The sequence below is a fragment of the Gavia stellata genome, chromosome 12, assembly GCF_030936135.1.
Source record: "Gavia stellata isolate bGavSte3 chromosome 12, bGavSte3.hap2, whole genome shotgun sequence".
Lineage (NCBI taxonomy): Eukaryota > Metazoa > Chordata > Aves > Gaviiformes > Gaviidae > Gavia > Gavia stellata.
The window spans coordinates 24,451,258-24,471,774 of NC_082605.1; the positions used below are offsets into that span (position 1 = coordinate 24,451,258).

A 20,517-nucleotide genomic window follows, 5' to 3' on the forward strand; every position below is an offset into this window, starting at 1 on the left:
CCACTACAAAATGATGCTCTGGGCTTCAGCTCTCAGTCTGATGCACTCCTGCAGCAGGGCGTTGCGTAGCCTCAAGCAACTGATGCTTTGCACATGTGTATTTCTGTTTGTCGAAAGTCTTTGCGCTTAGTACGTCATGTGATACGCAAGCGCCAATTTGTGGTACAATTTTGTTAAGCAATTTTCTCCATGTTTAAGTGTTTGAGCTACAGTGATGAACATTGGCCAGATCTTCACTGGCAGTGTAGGACAGTCTCCACCGTGGCCATGCACAGATGCTTTCTCTTCATTTTCTCCGAACTTTGGGTTTTTTACTCCAGGGAAAGGCATCACCAGTATGGGAAGATAGATAAACCTTAACATTACTTTGGGTTTTCCTGCCATGAGTAATAAACGTCAGCACCTCTTTGGGTCTGACAGAGACCTCTTCTAAGAACATTTAATTTTTTAGGCTGGTGATCAGAGAGGTTTACCTTAACCTGCTATCAGCATAAGATTAAGCAGCTGAAGTTGTTTTTTAACGAAGAACACCTTTTTTCTTTTTCTTGAACTATTAATTAGCAGCGTGTATCCTGAATGACTGCAAAGTAAAAGTCTAGAAAGCTAGGCGGCTTCTCTGAGTGAAAGTTTCTTTAAAATTGTTTTATTACGCATGACTATTTATGAGGGCCATAATATTTTTAGTTCCCCACCTACTTGCCCATCTATGTGTTTACTTATACACACATTAGCTTGTGGTTTGTTTGTCTTTTTATAATCAATACCTTTCACTGGATATTCGGTCTTGCTTATTCCTTCATCTAACGTAAAAGGAATTGTCTTGAAATCGTTTGACCTAAGTTTAGTTTCTATTCTAGAATACCTTAAAAATTTAAGAAAGTTTGTGAGATATCTTTGCCTCATGTTCACTCAGCAACTCTTTGGTGAGGAAAAATTGTAAGTGTGGTAAGGCTGCCTAGTCTCTACTGTTATGAGCAATATTTGATCCCCAAGATATTTCTGGGAAGTTCAGGGCCTCGCAATGGCCATTTCTGCTGCGCTGGCTTCCCACCGGATTGCCAGCATTTCTCTAAGGGAGTGCTTTTTAACACTTCCACAAATTTTCTCTTGGAAACTGAAGATAGAAGATAGTGATTTTGGTAATTGCAGGCATTATATTGCCTGAAAAGAGTCAGTGCATGATCACACCTCCTCAAATCCCAACATTCAGGTTGAGGGTTTGAGCGTGCTCGGCTCTTGGTATCAGCCCGTGTTTCCTCTTCCCGGGAGCCGCTCTTCCTGTGGCTCCAGTGCGAAACCTGCCGGGAGATAACCCTTCTCGCTGAGACGGTACCCAGCACTCTGCGGTGCGTGCACATCAGGCTGCGGAGACACAGTCGCAGCAGTCAGAGGATCCTCACATTATTTTGCTCAAAATCTCAAACTGAGTATTGCAGGGTGGGTTTTCTTGTCTCCTTTTACATTGAATTATTCAGTAGTTGAAGTGAGTAAAATTAAAGATTTCTAGACTAGTGACGTTTGGAATATAAGAAGGATAGCAAAATCTATTTCATTTGAACTCTAATCTCTGGTCATGTATAAAACGAATGAAATGCAGTGAGTGTGGAGAAATATGATTTATAACAGCAGCTGAAGCCTGGCACTGCATACCCTAAAATGCCAAGATTGTATGTCAGTCAATTTAGCAGTGCAGCGGTGAAGGTGAAGAATGAAATGAAGGCTTTCTCCGATGATGTAATCTTTGGAAAAAATGACAGATGAAGAATTATTTCTAGCTCAAAAAAGCTAAGTGCTCAGTCAGTGAGAGAGAGAAAAGCCATTATTTTAATAATAGAAGTTGGGGATGTACATTACTTCTGTTGCACTTTGTGTTTGTCTCTTTTAGTGATGTGTAACTTATTTTATAGCTATTATAACAAACACGAATGTCAAGCAAGAGATATTAGACAGTTCCGAGGATTGATAATGGGATTTCTTGAGCTATTCGCTTCTGTCTGTGCTTGAAATACAGCCAAACTCAGCTGTGACTGAAATTTCTTATCACCCTTTATCAACTCACATGAAATTATTTGGTGGGTCTCCGGACACTCCTCTTGTGGGCAGACGTTCGTGCTGGATAACAGCACATTAGCTGAGATCCCTGTAGGAAAACTTCATCCATTTCATCAATTCTTCCGTCAGCTTATGGACGTGTAATTAGTATAGAAGAAAAATATAAGGAGAGGTAAGTTCAGCTGTTTCCCGGCTCTCCATCGCTGTTACCTGTGTTAACAGGCACAGGACTGGGAGGGCTCATCCTCGCTGTAACCTGGACGTGGGTCGCAGCCTTGCCGCCGTCTCCGACTGCCCACCCACCACCCTCGGATTTGCAGTAGGACACACATTTCTCATTGCCGCGCTGGGGACAGCACCGTGTGCTGTATGTCCAGAAGCAAAAGCCAAGAGAAGATGAATCCCAAAGGAGACAGGACTTCATCTTATTTCAGTGGTGGAGATGCATGGACCTCGCTTCAAACATCGCTATCCTTGCAAGAAGACTGTTTTGCTGGCACATCCTTCTGTGCCAAATTTCTACTTCAAAGAGAAATCCTCATAAAGTCAGAGGACGCAGTCAGTTCCAGGGAGTCACAAGTTCGAAATAACTTTGATCTTTTGTTGACTTAAGCCAGGGCCATCACTGTTCATTTCTTGGCTGAGCAACTCCCAAATGATTCTAAGTAGTTCGTGGGCATCTTTATTGTCTCTATAACTGATAGAAAAAGCAAAGATGGCTCTTTTTTTCCAGCGGATGTGGAATCTCTGCCGAATATACTCTGTATAAACCATTTGACTTGTGGGATTGTCTTCAATACTGCTTCAATTTCTCTTTTAGCCATTTGATGCCCTTTGAAAGCAGCAGCATGCTTTTCCATCACTGCTCTGTCCAATTATCTGAATAATTTAATTTCCTTCTAGATAAGCTGCTAGAGTTTCTCTCACAGGCTGAAGAAACAAAATTCCTCCTCCTTCTGCATCTGCATCATAACCCTCAGAGCAAGTGCTTTAACATTTGGTATTTTGAATTCTCATACAAGTTATGGATATAATCCATAAATATTTATTTTTTCCTGATGTATGCAAATTTCTTGCATAAGGAAGTTCCTATTATAAGGGAACAGGCTGTATAAAATATTTAGCTTGAATAGCTAAAATAGATTTAAAATACATACGTTTACTTCATCTTTACTCCGCATGCTTGCCTGTGAAATGCAAGCTGAAAAACTCAATGTGTCAGGTGCTCTTAGGACATGAAAATTTAAGTTGGCTTTGGCAGTGTGACATTAGAAGGAATAGTTTTATAGTGCAGGCAGAGGGAATTGGAAATTAGTCCTTTTAGACCTGTTTACTGCTGTACTGTCTGCCTTTGCATTTGGCCTCCGCAGGTGGTAATCTTTCAGAATACGACCCCAATTTTCCCTTTGGTATGCTAAGCCTCCTGCTGCTAGAAACATATTGAAACATAACTCATCACACCCATTACCTGCATAACGCTAGTGCATAATGTTGTCATTGCCAAGCTAGTACCCACCAGGAGCAGCGAACGTGACGGCGTTTGTAAGCACGGCTAAGGGTTTATCGGCATTATCACACCCTCGCTCTTTCCCCCAGCATGATACCTGTGTAATGGTGTCTGTCATGTTTTGCCGTATCGAGATCCCATCTGGCATATTTCTGACAAGGGGAATTTCACAGCTCTGGGCATGTTCTTCTCCCAGACCTCTGCACTTCGTGACGTGGCTTAGAGCAACTTCTCAGAACATCACAGGCTGTCGTCAGGCGGACAGAAATACCAGATCCGACATCAAAGCTTGCTTTAGTGTTTGCTAACCGTCAGCGGTTTCTTTGGGCAGGGGAGAACCGCTGTTTCTAAAGCAGCCGTGGTTGCTCTGCAGGTCGCCTTTGCAGTTCGCAGCATGTGGCATCCTGCAAGTGATGGCGGTGCTTCTTGTGTGCACCCGAGAAGTGGTCGTCCTCGCCGCTGTGAGCTGGGGCGAGAGCCATCCCTCCTCCGCAGCAACACGAGCTGGAGAGGGGATGGAGGTGGAGATGGGCTGAGGGGAGGCGGTGGGGTGCACAGGGCCAAGGGCCCTGGGGGCACGGGCCTGCGGGGTGCTGGGCATAAAGACTGACGTTTGTTTCGCAACTGAGTAATTAAGGTAACTGTGAGGGGTTTACACTTCTGTTTAGAAATGCTGTTCAGAGCAACTTGCTATGGGTCCTGAGGTTAGGTGATGTCTCCAGGAGCAGCCAGCTCCTTGATTTGACTTTGATTTTGCCCTCAGCAGGTCAGTCTTTTAGATGCTTCTATTTGAGGCATTCTCATTTTGTTGGTATAAATGCTGACCATGCAACTGGTGTTGGGTTGATGGTTGGACTTGACAATCTTAAAGGTCTTTTCCAACCTTAATGATTCTGAGAACTTCAACCAACTGCTGTCACGGAGCATCATGGCTACGCAGATCCTTCAGGAAAGCACCCATGAAAGTCTTCATGAGAGCTGTTGAAGCAACGTGTCATGCAGGGACTGCTGCCTTTCAGGGGCATCCAACTCCATTGGGATAGTTTCTAAGGGCTCTTCAGGTAAGGTAGAAAGACCTTCTTTGCCTTTCCGCAGGTATTTTTTGAAGCTGGTGCATGTCAGAGAGAAGACCATATCAGTAAAGTAGGTTGCATTGCATCGTTGAGGTTAATGGAGGTGTGTGTTTTGCCACGGGTTGAAAGGGTTTCTGAGGCTGTAAGTTGTGCAGAGCATACAGCAGCGAGGCTGTGTGCGCGCTCACATGCGCATCAGCCATTGTACCTCCAGGCTGAGCTGGCCAGTGACGTCTTCAACCTACCATTGCCCAGCCCAAACGCCACGCCGTGTGTTGCATTTACTGCTCCCATGGCAGCAGACAAACACTGATTTTTAATCCCTCCCAGAACTAGAGCAGAACTGGGCAATAGTGAATGGTTATTTATAGTCCTCGAAGCCAACATTTGCAGAAGTAATTCTTGGGCTGAGTCCCCTGTGTGTTTGCTTGTCCAGGACAACTGAATATTGTCATTAAATGCAATACTTCTGCTAATGGTCACTTTGCTTTTGGTCACCTTTGGAGATGAAACTGTGGAAGCTTAGCTGATGAGTCGATGTTGCAGTGTATGTAACATGCAAGGCTTGGCTAGTTTCCTGAAGAGATTAATGACGTTTTGTTTTCTGCTTCAATGGTGGCAACTCTTCAAATTTGAATCTTTTCTCAGCTCCCCCCTTGTTCTCTTAGTAGCAATAATAATTGTCTCCAGTTAAATGCATGCAAGAAATTCAGCCAGGCACACAATGTTTTTGTGATGATCTATTAGTTATTACTTCTGTACTTTATTTGGAATTCTAAATTTCTGTTTAGTAAAGATAAACACAGAGATCACATCTAAAAAAACGCACAGAACAGTCAGTGATATTTAGTCATTTTATTATTAGCAAAGAAAAAAAAGCCTTCAAAGGCATGTGAACCTGTTGAAAGAAAGAGTTGTCTTAAACTGCCCTGACAGAAAAATTAATTTAAAGGCAAAATGTTTCTCCCCACTTCTGTGAGAAGGTTTCCTTCTGGGCTTACCCAGTTCTCCACTGTCCCACTTCTGGTGTGCTGGGGCGGTGGTCGGGTGCCTGGCCGGGGGTTCGGATTCGATTGCATTCCCTCTCGTTCCTGCAGAGCTGCCACCACAGGATAAATAGTTATTGCTCCTGTCGATGGATTTCAGCGCTGTGCTGGTATCAACTCTTGCTTAGTGAGGGCCAGTGATGACCTCTTGAAAGAGTGAGACGTGATTGTTATTACTGGGTGTAGAAGAAAAGTAATTTGGGGAGCTACTTTCCAAACTTTAATCTTCTTTACTTTCATATCTCTGAGGGAACTGTGATGTTGCTCTGTGGGTACTTGCTGTTCCTATGGAACTACTTTTGTTTTTCCATTACACTGAAATATATCCACAAAGTTAACCTGCAGTTTTTTCTGATCTATCAGATGTAATATTGAGAGGATTTCCAAAGGACACTAACTTAATAGACGAACTATTTCCACTGATGAAAGCCATCCAACCTCAGGTCTGCTGCAACCAGCCACTAAAATGATTCCTCTCAGGCACACAAAGCTCCTTGCTGAGCTGTAGAGCAAACATGGGTTTGAGCTTGAAAATCAGTTTGGGAAAAAAAAAAAAAGAAAATGCCATGGGGCTACACGCGTGCCCCAAAGCCTACGTGTTCCACATGCCATGAGTACCCCTGTGTGCCGGGGATGCGCAGCCCACCCGCTGAGCCTGGCCTCTGCACCGGGAGCGGATCAGATAGGGATGTTCATGAGCAGTGAGTGTTTGATAAGCCACCCTAGTGCTGTCAGCCTGCAAAACAACCAACCATTAACGGGAAATTTTCTGAAACTGAAATCCCATCATTTCCTTCAGTGTCACCTTTCGTATAATTACTAAGCACAGAATTTATAATGAAATGGTATGACTGATTCTGTGACATTCCCATAGACATTTCACAAAGGCTATTTGCGTGCCTTGCTATTTTGTACAGTAATAACTGCAATCAGCATAACTACTATGATTTGTTTATCAAACGTCCCTTGGGTAGCATCCGTTGTCATTTGTAAAACTTAGTGAGCATCATGATTTACATACCGTTGCCTGTCTCACGTTGCTCTTGAGTTGTGTTTCTGAAGCACCGTTGATGCTCACCTCTGCAGAGGAACACGGTTGTCTTCCACATGCTGTGAAAAGTACATACCAAACAGTACAACCGCACAAATAGGCAAAATTCGGTAAAAGTCTTACAAAGAAAGTACGCATTATATCTTCACAAGAGGGATCAAATGGTATACTTACTGAGCGATGGAATTAACAGGTTGAAAAGTGAGGAGCAAAGAGCATATTAAATAATCATCCATTCATACCCTTGAATAAAGCGAGTTCTGAGGAACAAGCATGTGTGATTATGTAGTTGGTGGCTGTGTCGTAGTGCCTGTGCACTGGGAGACCGAATTAAAGTAGCACAGGGAACTTTGGTTTTGGTTTGGCATCACGGCACTTGACTGCTTGACGTTGCAACCTTCAGTGTTTGTCGTAAGTATAGCGTGTGTGTTGGCATGAGCATGTATTTTTTGCCTATAAAATAATATTCAAATGCTATGAAAGTATGATGAACTACCGATAAGTGTGGATTATATTAATACCATTAGGAGCAGTAGGTTAGAACAGCAGATCAGTGGTGTAGTCACTGTCTCTCATCTATTAAGTGATGTGCTGCAACTGGAAATCCCTGTCTTCTGGATCGTTTGCCAGATGTTTGCCCCTTTTGTCCAAAACGCTGGAGCCTAGTGCCCACAGGAGTTTTTTCTGATTTTTTTTTTTTCCTTCAAAAATAATGTTAGCTTAGAAGACAGGGAAACCGCTTTCCCTAAGCGCTGCTAAAACCTTCTAATCTAGGAAAAGAGTTTTGTTTTTTTTCAAACTGCTCTATTCTCCAAAGGACACTGCTAAATGACAGCTTGAGCAGATTATGATGCTTAAAAGGATGGGGATGGAGGCAGGGGTCCTGGAAGATAAGCTTCAGGGCACTGTGGTATTATCTGCAGTTGAACTGGTACCATCCAAGTGAAGAAAGCGAGTGTATGTCTGTATCCGCGGGAGCTGGCGGCGGGAGCCCAGGATGTGCATGGGCTGCTGGAAAGCCTCAGTGGGGCATGAAAAGAGGATTACTGCGCCAGGTCAGTAAAGAGAGCTGACAGGGCTGCTTCACGCATAATATTTTATATTTCTCAGACAACAGAAGTGTACAATCCTTGTGGAAAGACATGGTTGCCTGGATAAAGTTGCCATTGCCTGAAACTTCCATAAATCAAGCTGTCTAAGGAAATGAGAACGGCATTTGCTTTTACAGCTGTTTTGGTTTTTTCAGTTGAGGGTATGGTGCTGCCAAAAGGAGGGGGTCTCACTGGGGGACCTTCACCCCCTGCATAGCCCACGCAGGGCTGGGGTCGCAGCCCGTCCACCCTGCCATGCCGAGCCTCGGTCGGAGGGGCAGAAAGGGTCCCAAAAAGGATGCAGGCAGCTGCTGACTCTTCAGTCTCTCTTGAATTAGCGTAGTTTTAGGGGTGGTGTGCAACTGGAGATTTTGTACAGTGACCTCTGCCCTGGGTCCTGGCTGTAGGCCACCGAAATAACAGCTGGGGTTGCTCTATGAGAAATGCGATGTAGCCCCTTGCAGCAGTTTGGGTAACAAAAGGCCAACACCTTTGTTGGAGGGAGAAGGGCAGTGGTTCTTCCTAAGTGAAGCCGATTTAAAGTCAAAGTACAAGAAGCACAGGTTTCACTGGAAAACAGGTATTTTCCTTTTTTTATTCGCCTTTAAAATAACGTGGTAACTTCAGTGGGTAGGGGCATTACATACTAAAATGTCTGAGAACACATTTACATTCAAGTCTTTTTACTGTCCATATTTTTGCAAACACATAATGCAGTGGGAGCTGATTTTAATTTTCATTAAAAAATGTTTCTCATTCTTATATTTGCACAATGTAATGTAGAGAATGAGATGAATTCTTCAGATGACCTGGAAGAGTCTTCTGGGAGATTTATAAACTGTCTACTTCGTATGTAAGAACATTTGTTTTAATTCCCCTATAAAAGTGAGATAAATTGGTTTGTGATAACACAAGTCCAAAAATATCTCAAGTTACCACTTTATTTCCATATTACAAAATAACACAATTCACTGAATAATTAGAAAGCTGAATTATATAAAAGGAGCAGTTGCTCCTGATCAGACTGTGAATGCAAAGCATTAGTCTACAAAAAGTATTTCTGACTCCTGAAGAGACTTTTCAAAGATCTGCAGCTATAACTTCAGTTATTACAGCCCAGTAGTTGGAAATCTATCCACTGGGTTAGCAAAGACCGAAGGGCCTGATCCTGCTGTGCTTTACTTCTGAGAGTAATCCTAGCTCATGGAAAATTGTCCATCGATACCATTTGTTATATAAAAGTTGCTCGTTATTAGATGTGTGTGTTCAAGACCAGTCTACTTTTCTCTCAAGGTTTTGAAGGTAATTTTCATCATTTGCATGAATAAAGCAAGAATCTGGAAAACATAGAAATCTAAAATTCAAATGGAAATCCTTTATGTAAAATAAAATCTAGGTGCCTTTGTATGTGAATGATATCCTTACGGTTGAGTTTCTCCAATGCGCTGCTTCTCAGTCTGATGCATTTGTAATGGCAGTGTGTTATGTTCAACATTAAGTTAAAATTTGTCAAAATCCTGAGTCTGCTGGAGAGAGAGAAAGAGAGAAATGTGAGGATGACCCTCCGGAATGACTTTGTCCTTATGTCACAGCAAATGTGGCTTCAAACCCTTCATGGGAGTGGGCTCACAGAGAATAACATGATCTTGTTTTTAGAAAGCTTTGATTTCCACTGGCAATACTTAGCTCAATCCCAGTTCTCATTCATGTCAAGTTTGAGCATCTCTCACTAAATCTGCATCTTAATTTCTTAATTTGATCTCAGGTTTGGAAACTAGCAGGTTTCACCAGCCAGCTGTAAAAGGCACGCATGAATTATTGAACTCCCATTGTTGGTTAAGTCTTATCCTTTGTATTTTAAGTCACCCATTTGCATTCATCTAAAATGCTTTCAGAGAGTTTATCAGAAGAAGTGAAATAAGAAATGAAATAGTTTCATGTAAACTGCATTTTTATGTTTGACTGGTAAAACCACAAAGCAGAGATAAAATACATAAAACTAAGGCTCTGCATAATAAGCATATCTATTAGTTTCCCTTATCTTTATAAAGCTCCCATTTGTCATGAGAAGCATTGTGTGTCACTCATCTTGTCTTGTTCTACAAAAGCTCTTTTCTCCCTTTCCTTTTATCTCACATCGGCATTTGCAAGGTAGGAAACTGCTGGCGTGGTGCTGCAAAAGACCCCATTGACTAAATAATCGTTTAACCTTCAACCCCTTAATAGCAGAAGGAAATAAAAATTAATACCTATGTGCACCTAGATAAAAACATTACTGGCACTCTGCTGGTTGCAGCTTTTGCAGTCGCAGCAGCCCAGGATTAAGGGGAAAATATTGGGTCAAACCATCCCCAGGATAAGTCACCACCAAGTCAGGCCAGATCCCCACTGGTGTAGCCCATGGAAAACCATGTAGGGAAGCCGCTGGCTGCAGCATGTGGCCGTGGAGGTGCTCGAGCACTGGTGCAGGGATCTGCCCTCGGGAGCAATCTCCCACGATGTCTCAGGAAACCTGTGCCCACCTGCCCGAAACACCCGTGTCAGGAGCGGTGGCTCGGAGGACAACGAACGAGTCCGGTGGTAGATTTCTGCTGGTAGCTGATCGTACCTGCAAAACCACAAGCTCATCAAGCGTAGCGATCCGGCTCCTGCGCGGGAGGTGGTGGCCGCGGTGCGGGTTGTGTGTCCTGGGCCAAAGGAGCTGTGCAGAGAGGGTCCCCTTCTTCTCTTGGTGTGTGCAATCTTCACTTGTTCTTATCTTGTCTTTCTGAGAAGAAATGTTAGTATTGCATATCCAACTCATCAGCTGTTCCAACATTCAGCAAATGCCACCCGTAGGTAGCAAATACTTTCCTGAGGACCCATTTGAAAACTTCTTGCTACATAGTGCTTTTGAAAGTAGCTCTTACTCAAAATGCATCTTTTCTTCTGCTTTTCTAGGTTGCTGCTTTTTGTTGCTGTCACACACAGTGTGTCTATGACATATGTGTCTATGAGTGTGCTGATATAAAGTTATTTTGCTTAACTGGCAAGCTCATCAGAATTTCTGTGGGGAGCTGTTGTTTTCTGTGCTGAAGAAGTGGGATTTGGGTGGAGAAATTCTGTAATCAAACATAAATATGCTGTTTCTGTCTGTGGAACATAAACAGCTAATTATGTGTGTCATGCTGGCAATACAATGCCATTAGATTTTTTTTTCCTTTTTTTTTTTTTTAATTATTTTTTGCCCTGTGGTCCAAATCCCTGCTTTCTCTATACAGGAAAGTTCTCTTGGAAAGTGAATCAAGAGTTAGTTGCAAAACATTACTGTGCATTTTTCACCATATGGCTACTTGAACAGACTTTCTGCAAGTTCAAGTCGTTTGAGGTAACTGCTGAGCAAAACACTGCTTTGAAGTACCGATATGCCTTCTATTTGCGACAGAGCTCTTCACTGACATAGATCTTTTCTAACCTTGTAGAAACATAGATCTCATTCAGTAATACTGCTTAGTAGGTGTTCAGTGCCTGTCAGGTTTAGTTACATATCTCGGGTATAGAAACAGAGGTAATTCTTATTAAACACATGTTACAGAGCCGCATCCTTTCCAGACTAAACCAGAAGGCCTGCAGACGTTATTTAAGCAAGCTTTCTTCCCAAGAGAGATGTGTGGTCTGAATACAGAGCTGGGAACCAGACAGTCCCTAGGTGTGATGCAATTTGTCAGGTATGCAGTCCACAGCATCTTCCTGGCCTTTAGAGGTGTTCGTACCTGCAGCTCCTATAGCAATCGCAGGAGCTTTTTATAAAATAGAAATAATAATTACCTTACTTAGCAAGGCTAAAAGCTGGTAGTAAGTTACAAACACTTTGAAGATAAGGAGGGTATCTTCCTGTTTATCCTTCAGCCCTTAAATGCCATATATTTCATTTCCAATTTTCAAAGACCTGTTGAATTTCATTAATAAATATTTAAGTCTGTGTTATTTATAGCAATGCAATGCACTTGACCCAGACTGAGTTACAGTTGATTTATGTGAACATAACTGAAAGGAGGATCAGCTCCAAGGAAGCAAATGCATTGTGAACTGTCTTCTCTTTTAAATGTTCTTGCATGATAAATAGACATAGTGCTTATGTACATAGAAATAAAGGTATAGAATATATGTAGTGTAACGACATCCAGCTGCAAGGTATAAGGTGAGGAATATCTGGCCAGGTAGTAACTCTGCAGAGCAGAGCAGCAGGCAACAACACTACCAGACTGCGAAAAATAAACACCATGTTTCACAGCAGTGCTATAAGATAAATTCAGAAAATAATCCTCCAGCAAGGAGGCTTCAGTAGAGCACCACGTTGGTTTGGAGCATCGCATCTCGGTGAAGCAGCGGGTCAACAGCAGTGTCCAGGTGAGGTGGAGACAGAAGAGCCTGAGGTCTTCCCAGTGGCTGAAGTTGGGAGAGATTACCCTGTTATCTGTCAAAGACCAAGGGGCAACATGATACCATGCTGGTCTTTAAAAGTTCTCCAAAAGACAGTAACTATTTAAATATATAAAAGAAGTAAGAGAGGGGTGTGGTGGCCACTTGCTCTCCGTGCCACCAGGAGGGGACAATTAGCAGCTTCATTCAGGTAGAGACCAAACGTTTTGGAGACCTGAGCGCTCTGCAAGGGTTCGGTTAGGGAGGCTGTGAAAACAACGTCAGAGGGTGGTTTTAGGACAGGGTAAAAGGGTGATCTGTCAGTAGTTCTGGTGTGAATGGCTTCTTCTTGGGCTGGGGTCTAGACGAGGTGACCCCTTGGGCTCCCTCCCAGCCCCAAATGGTGTAACTTGGCCCAGCGTATCTTTTCACCCCGATGAGATGGGTTATGTCCCAATGTCCTGACATAGGCAAAATTTCTGACAACATCAGCGTCGTTTCCTTCTGATAATGAGTCAATAGAATCTGAGAAAACACTTTAGTTTCTGCTTGCTTGCATCTGTATGGAGACACATCCGTGCACAGCACGTTTTTTATGTTTTCTGCAAGGCGTTTTATTGCTTCCCGTGGTGGTCTTAATCACTATAATAGCAACTGTTATGTAGACATAACTAGCAAGTCTGGAGACATTCGTATTTTTCTAAATATGGGAATTTGGAAATACCTGGGCAAAGTCAGCATTTTACTCTGCCATTATATTTATTCATGGAGTTTTTCCATCAGAAATTCAGACTGATTAGCACTGAATAGGAGGAGAAGAGGAAATAGTGTTCTGAAGAAATCACCCTCAATGTGTAATGATTTTCCCACCTATATGGATTTACTGTATATTTAATTTTTGAAGAGGATCCACAGAGACTTTGCTCCCTCTTCAGCTCCCTCACACCTGTATTGTGCTGTCTCTGTGCCTTTTAACTGTGCCTCATTCTCTTAAGTCATGAGAATTGTTTTAGTTGATCTATTGTGTATTCTCTGAAAAGATAATTTAAAAAAAAAAGAAGGAAAAAAAAGGCTTTCCTACCCCGGTATATTTGCAGAGTACATTTTTGAATCCTTGTGGTTTCTTTGAATACTCACCTCATGGCAGTACCTCTTCTCTGACTTGCATATATACTATTTTTTCACAATAAGCATTGCTGAATGTCACAAGCACACAAATCACTGTGTATTCTCTGCAAAGTTATTTCAATGAATTGTAGAGAATTAAAGTATAGTAAAAACAAAAAAATCCCACCTTCCTCAAATTCTTTTAAGAAGTTAGATTTTTTAACTAACCTTTATACTTATAGCTCCTCTTCTATAACTCACAGCAGAACTAAATTTAAATTTTTACCAGCATTATTTCAATGCAAATCTGATCTTCACTCTTCAAATAAACAAACAGAATCTGTATCATAAGTGTACAGTAGAAATTGTATTAAGGACACTGAAAGTTTCTAGCATTGAGTCTCCAAAGAAGCTGTTGATATATCAGGTAGCTGATGTGTGTTGGACCTCACAGGGGTTTGCAGTGCGAAGGTCTCAGCTCACACATCTTTGGTTGCAAAATCATTAAAAAAAAATGCTTTTAAATGGTTACTTGGTGTTTGAAATAATACAGCCTGCTTCCCAGTCATCTTATTTGTAATAGTTTCTCATGTGTTGTGTCTCCTAGCTCTACATACAAACTACCACACTTACAATATCCATGAACTTAAGCGCTTCAGTGGCCCTGGGGATGCTTTACATGCCGAAGGTGTACATCATCATCTTCCACCCTGAGCTAAACGTCCAGAAACGGAAACGCAGCTTCAAGGCTGTGGTCACAGCAGCGACCATGTCATCACGGCTCTCGCACAAACCCAGCGACAGACCCAACGGCGAAGCCAAAACGGAGCTGTGTGAGAACGTAGACCCGAACAGTGAGTACTGCTGATCTTCTGTTGGTGGGCTGGCTGGGGGTTTTGGAGGCATTGACCAATATCTGAGGTTCAGGGTCTTTGTATTATGTGGCTCCCCAGTTCAAGATTTTGGTATCTCCCATATATTATTTTAAATTCTCTATTTCCTCCTCGCTTTTTTGAGTTGTGCCGGTTGGCAGCAACTCCTCACAAAATGTTTGGTAGCTGTGAGTAACTCCCCCTCCTTTCCCTCCTCTGCGAGTGAGAGATCAGCAGCATCCTTGAGTACGAGACCCCTCAGCCTGTGTCAAACTCAAACCTTCCTAACCCTAGCAGGTACAGTTTCCAGGATGAATGGAGGGACAAGGACCAAAATCTGGTAACTCTGCTAACCTGAGTTAGAATTCTGTTTCTTGCAAAGTTTCTTTGCAAAAGTTTCACAACCCTTGAAGGTTCAAAAAAAAAAAAAAAAAAAAACACCTTAAGGGTTTTAGCCAGTCCTATGAAAGTGAATGCAAATCTTGCCAGTGACTTAAAAGGAAAATAGATCGAAAAGATGCTTCCATTTTCCTTAATGTGCATAGCATGGTATATTGTAGCACAAAATTACATACTGAGGCCATCAAATTTGATTTGCATTTGAATCTGGAAGGAGTTGAGGAAGGAGACAGCTGCACAACTTGGTAGCGTATTGGAAAGGTTTAGGCATGTCTGCAGTTTTTATGAAAAATAGATCTGAATGTGGAGAAATGCCCTTTCCTTGCCCATGATCCGTTCATCCATTTGCTGCTGAAATCCCTGCCACTTCTTGTCTATTAACTGCTGTCTGAATATCTGCCTCAAAGCAGAAACTCTGCTGTCAAAGCAAAGTGGAAACAGCCAGCAAATTATTGACACAGCACTTTTCCTCCCTTTGTTCACCCCTTGAGTATTTTTCTCTGATGTCTTATCACTCAGGTATACAAAATATATTCTAACTGGAAAAAACAAAATTTGTCTTCGGAAACTGAACCAGCTGAACTATCTGAACTATGATTCTGACATAAGAGAGTAAGGAAATGCTTCTCATAAATTAAGGACCATATTATGCCTCCTGTAGTCATACTGAACAGAGCCCGCACTGCAAGAGGAAATAAATGCATTTCCCGCGTTAGGGTATTACCCAGCAAGAGTGGGAGCTGCCGAGCCCTCTGCCACGTCAGATTTCTGTTAAATAATATTGCCCACGCTGAAGGAAGCCCTTCCACTGCCTCTGCTCTCTAAATCCACTCCTCGAGGTGTTGGGGCAGCATGGCTACCTGAGACGGCCCGGTCGGAAAAGGCCTTCGAGGATGGAGGGAGAGGAAGGGGAGGCGGGAAGGGGAGGGTTTGGAAAGACCGCTGGGAAAGGGCAGGTGGGTGTGCGTTGCTGAACTGCATTTCACTAACGGCTGTTCTGGTCAGATGGGTTGGATTAGTTTCTCCTCCAGAAAAATAAAAATCTAAAAATTTCCACTCAAAGACTTGAACAACAAGAAAAATATAAAAGTTCTGATGATGAAATGTTCAGTGTAGAAACAGAGCTAGACCCCGGTGGGAACTGCAGCTTGGGGGTTTCTACGCTGGGTTTCTCTCCTGGTCTCATTCTCCTCTGCTGCATCTTACTGCTCTTTTCAGACTTCTGAGAGCATCCCCCCCGCCAAAGAACAGTCAGACTTGTCCCTGGGAAGGAGATACATTTATTAAAAAGAAATATCGCTCACTTAACCCACCAGATTCCTGGTAAAGCAGAACATTTTTTCATCCAGGACTACATGCTAGAATATGTTTTTAAGAGGCAGGAGAAGTAAGGGATGGAATCCCCCCCTCACTCGGGGAGATGGACCGCTTCTTGCCTTGAGCATGCAGCCTTCAGTCCCTGTTTTTGGTAACACTGACTTAATGCTGGGGTAAAGTCCACTGGGAATAAAACCCTCACAAATGTGAAATTAGTGTGCATGAAGGGAGGATGCTTTCTGTGAACTCATTTGCTTACATGTAGGATTCTAAAGCATACAAATTTGTTCAGCCTAGCCAGTCAGGAGATGTGCAATAGTATTAATTTATATGTCTTCCTCCAAGTACTGGGCTTTTACATTTTTTATGGTTTGGAAAATAAATTTTCTTTTAAATCTTTTAATTATTTATACATATAGCACCATCTGTTCATATTATCAGCTGCACCTACTACTACTATTTCATTCCCTGGATATGTGTGAATAAAAATTATTAGAAAATCAAATGAAATAAACTACTGTTGTACTTAAAGTATTTGGGTCCATCAGGCCCAGTGTGGGCTACTACTGCAGTTAATGGGAGCTTTCCTACAGCGTTCAATAGGTTGTCAATCAACCTCCTAATCAGGCAACATTCAGCATGTATGTCAATACAGGTAATTCATTGAACACCTGAATTGAGTTTCTTTTTTTTTTTTTAATTTGAATATTTTGGTTTAAAACAACGTTTACAGTTCCATTTTTGTGGAAAAATTGAAAACCGTATTAATGAGCTCAAAAAAAGCAATGCCATCCAAGCAAAACTCCCCACGTTTTCTGTGAAACTTTGAATATGGTCTCAACAAATAAATAACGTTTTGATGTTTTCTTAGCAATTTAAGTTCAAAAAATATTTTATACAGCAGATGGGGAAATTTTCAGAACTTTACCAGTTGGAAAATAGGAAATGTGAATAAAAAATTGCCCCAGATGTTTGCGTCAATGCTATGGGCATTTTTTTTCAATCTCAGATATCTTCCTTCAGAAGAAAACATTTTCAGTATTTTCAGTATCTCTCTTTTTAAATACTAACGATGGCTGACAATTGCCTCCGGAGGCGGAGGGGGGGTGGCCAACTGCAGCAGGAACCTTCCTGGTTGTGACCGGCTGCTCTGAGGAGCACAGGGGTGGGAAGTCCTGGTCATGAGTTCCGTGCAGGCTCCTCTGGGACTCGCTGCGGCAGGCTGAGAGTAAATTAATTGAAGGGGATTAAAGGATGAGTCTGAGGCTCATCAGCACTGTGCGAAGCTAGCTTAGATGCAGATCTGGCTTAGCTACCAAGTGTTCTCTCGTAAGTGCAAAAGTACAGTTGGGTTTTCTAGTTTGATTTTCTATTGTATTTCCTGGTGATGCTGCTGTTCATGCCTTGCTCAGGTACTGGAGACTGGAGTTGCCATTTCTGTTGAAAATACACAAATATTTCCTATCCTATCCTAAGAACCGATTAACACTAAGCCACCAGCACGGGATTCATGTACCTCCAAACATTGGGGAATTTGGTGACTAAGCGCAAATTTATGGCCTGTCCTACTTACATGCCAGAGTCAAAACCAAAAGCAAAATGCGGATGGCTTTCCAGAAAAATAGTCTTGGAAAAAACCTCCATGATTTAGTGAACTTTAAAAGAATGCCTAATGAACTGAAAATGTGCATGCGAAACTGGAAGGCCTATAATTTACCTGAGTGGCTTCCTAAGAGCAGGTGGTCCTCAGCAGTGGCGCTGAGCATCGTGCGGAAATGCCACACACAACTCTCGGGTGATCTGCAGGAATTTGAGCTCAGAAAAAATGTGCAGAGCACTCAGGAGAGCTGGGCTCAAGCGCTGGGGTTTTAGTGTGAGTATAAAAAAAGAAACAGCATTAACGTGGGAGGAAAATCACTTGAAATGCAGGGACCTTATATCCCACCCGTCAGGAGGAATAGACACTCACTGTGTTGAAGCTTTTTATTTAGGATATATGGGAAGCAAGAAATTTCACATGTTGAGCTCCCCAGCCATGTCCTGGGAGGGCTTTTGTGCTGAATGGGGCATATTAAGGCCAAGCTTTTCAATCTAAAACTGCATTACTTATGAAAACTCTCTTAATCATTCTAGTTTGCCATCTGGTATGTGCATGTTTTACTCATTCAACAGCTTTTTCCTGCTAATACATGTTTGCTTCAGATTGAGATGAGCAGAATTTGGTGCACAGCAGCTTTCATCCATGTAATGAGCTCATTCTGCTCTCATGTGTTTGGTCAAATTTCACATTATTTGCGAAGATGCTTCTCATCAAGTCTGAAGTTGAACAGAGAGTGTGTGCTTCTGCTCGGTCGTCTGCTTGTGTTTCTGCCGCAAGAGCAGTGTCAGACTATGAGAAAAGCATTTGAACCTCCAACCCATACTTAACTCATATTGAGATTTAGATGTAATTGCTCCTTTTCCTCAGCAACTTGCTTTAATTCATGGCTTTACCAAACACAGCGACAGGGAAATCAGCATCTCGGTTGTTTGGTAATGAGGAGGTTGTGCTTCTCGCCGGCTGGGCGAGCAGACCTTACTGGAAGGGCGCTTGCTTTCATGCATTTCCCCCTTGAAGCAGCCATGAGAAGGAAACCGAACTGCCCAGTGCTTCCTGGGAGCGGCTGTTCTGGGAAGATGCTTTCTTGCAGGAATTGGGGTAGGGTCTTTCAGGACTTGGCAGCACAGGGAGTGTTGGTCTTCCAGTGCCCCCATTTCCAATCTCACGGGAAAAATCTCCCAGTCTATGAGAATGGCTGTGGTCAGGGTTACACCCCCCCCCCCCCCCCATTTGGTTTTTTTTTCTGGCTTTTCTCTGCTCTACCGATAGAGCTCTGAGATCAAGATGGGTATTGCAGAGTAGCCCAGTAGCATAGAGTACTGAGCAGGTGTGCAGCATCTCTGTGGCAAAGACCAACTGCATCGAAGTGACAAACAACTGTTGGAAAGATAGAGCAGCTGGTGGGAGGAGACCGCTTTCCCCAAGGAGTTTAGTTGAGATTTGTTGAAAGTGGCAAAGGAAAGGTGTGTCACCCTGGGGTAGCCAGAAAACTTTAAGGTCTAAAAGCTTGTAAGGGTCTGATTTTTGGTAGGGTTATAAGTTTGTGGACTTTCAAGTTAGCAGGTGATTCGAGGGCTCAGTCCCTGCGCATACGTATTCAAGATGACTTTTTCTCTTTTTTGTTTATTTAGCACCAGGTAGAACTTACTTGGCAGTCGATTCCATTTTCAGTAGTGAAGTGCAATCACTGCCCTTTGTCCCCAAACAGACCAGGCATCGTTTGCATGTTTCCATTTCAAAACAGGGCTTTCCTGTGCGCTCTCAGCTCTGCTCTATCGCAACGGCAGCGAGAGCAGTGTGTGTCCCTCCTCGTTTTTCTCCATGGGTTGAGAATGGACACTGACTTTGTGGGTTCCCATCAGTAAACTGTGGATAGTGCATGTGGAACACAAGCGTCTCCTGTCTCGGACAGACGTGTAGACACCACTGTGCAAATGCTCCCGCGCTGTGCCCTGCTGTGGTCGTGTGTTCATTCCTGTTCATCCTCTTCATCCTTGACATCACTGACATGACGTTGCCTATTCCATCTTTCTGAGGAAAAAATCTAAAATGATTGTCGATGATGCCGAGGAACCTGAGAGTGACTGCATGGGTGAGGAAGGACTGGGGAGTCTTCAACTAAAGCCAAAATGTTCCAGAGTTTGTTCAGGGGAGAGGGAAAAAAAATCAACCAGACCTGCTGTTTTCTGAGCAGCTGCTCCCATGTTCAGAGGTACCTGAACTTCTGTGAACTGGTTCATTTATTTCTAGCCCAGAGTTAATTTCATATAGTGGCACCTCTCAGCTTTCCACTATTGCTGCTCTAATCTGAGCTCTTCAGTTGGATTAATGTCATGGCCTCCATGACAGGGCAAAATTTGAAGAGTTTATTGTGAAGAGACGTACTATACATGCCAATGTATTTACTTTTCCTGTAGACTGCATACCACCAGTAAGAAAGAGTGTTCAAAAATCTGTTACTTGGTACACTCTTCCACCTGCTGTATAGCTTTTGACTGCTTTCCAAAAAGGTACGGAAAAATCTATCTTCTTATTACTTCATTCTCAAATTATTATTATTATTATTATTATTATATGCCTAAATACATGACAAATGTGCATTAGTGCAGCTATGTTAAAACAAGTATCTAACTTAAAAATTGTTCACATCTCCATTAGCAAAAGCTCCCATGTGAAGGGCTTGCTTTGAAAACGGGAGACCCAGGACTGGGGTGATTTTAATCCCTGGGCTGTGCCCCAGCAAAACAAGGGTCTGGTGGGCTTCTACTTCCCACCAGTGAAGGTGGATCCCAGTAAAACCTTTGAAGATGTAGATATTTGATAACAATTTAAAAAAGGAACAAACAAATCGTCAAAAGTTAATTATGGCAATCAGATCTAACAACTAACAAAATGTTTTCTGAGTCATTTCTAGCAGCTTTACCAGCAGGGTTGCCTGGCAGCGTAAAAATAACGTTTGGTAACATGTGAGCAATCTTCTTTACTCTAAAATTATAAATGG

The 20,517-nt window shown here is 42.6% G+C and overlaps 1 protein-coding gene across 1 annotated transcript in view; it reads left to right on the top strand.

Annotated features, from left to right (window-relative positions):
• Window positions 1–20,004, top strand: part of GRM7 (glutamate metabotropic receptor 7) — a 283,523-nt gene extending 263,519 nt beyond the window's left edge. Inside the window, exons 9-10 of the mRNA XM_059823137.1 lie at window positions 13,936–14,182; window positions 19,934–20,004. Of these exons, the coding sequence (XP_059679120.1) occupies window positions 13,936–14,182; window positions 19,934–20,004 (318 nt within the window). The remainder of the gene's footprint in view (window positions 1–13,935; window positions 14,183–19,933) is intronic.
• The last annotated feature ends 513 nt before the right edge of the window (window positions 20,005–20,517 follow it).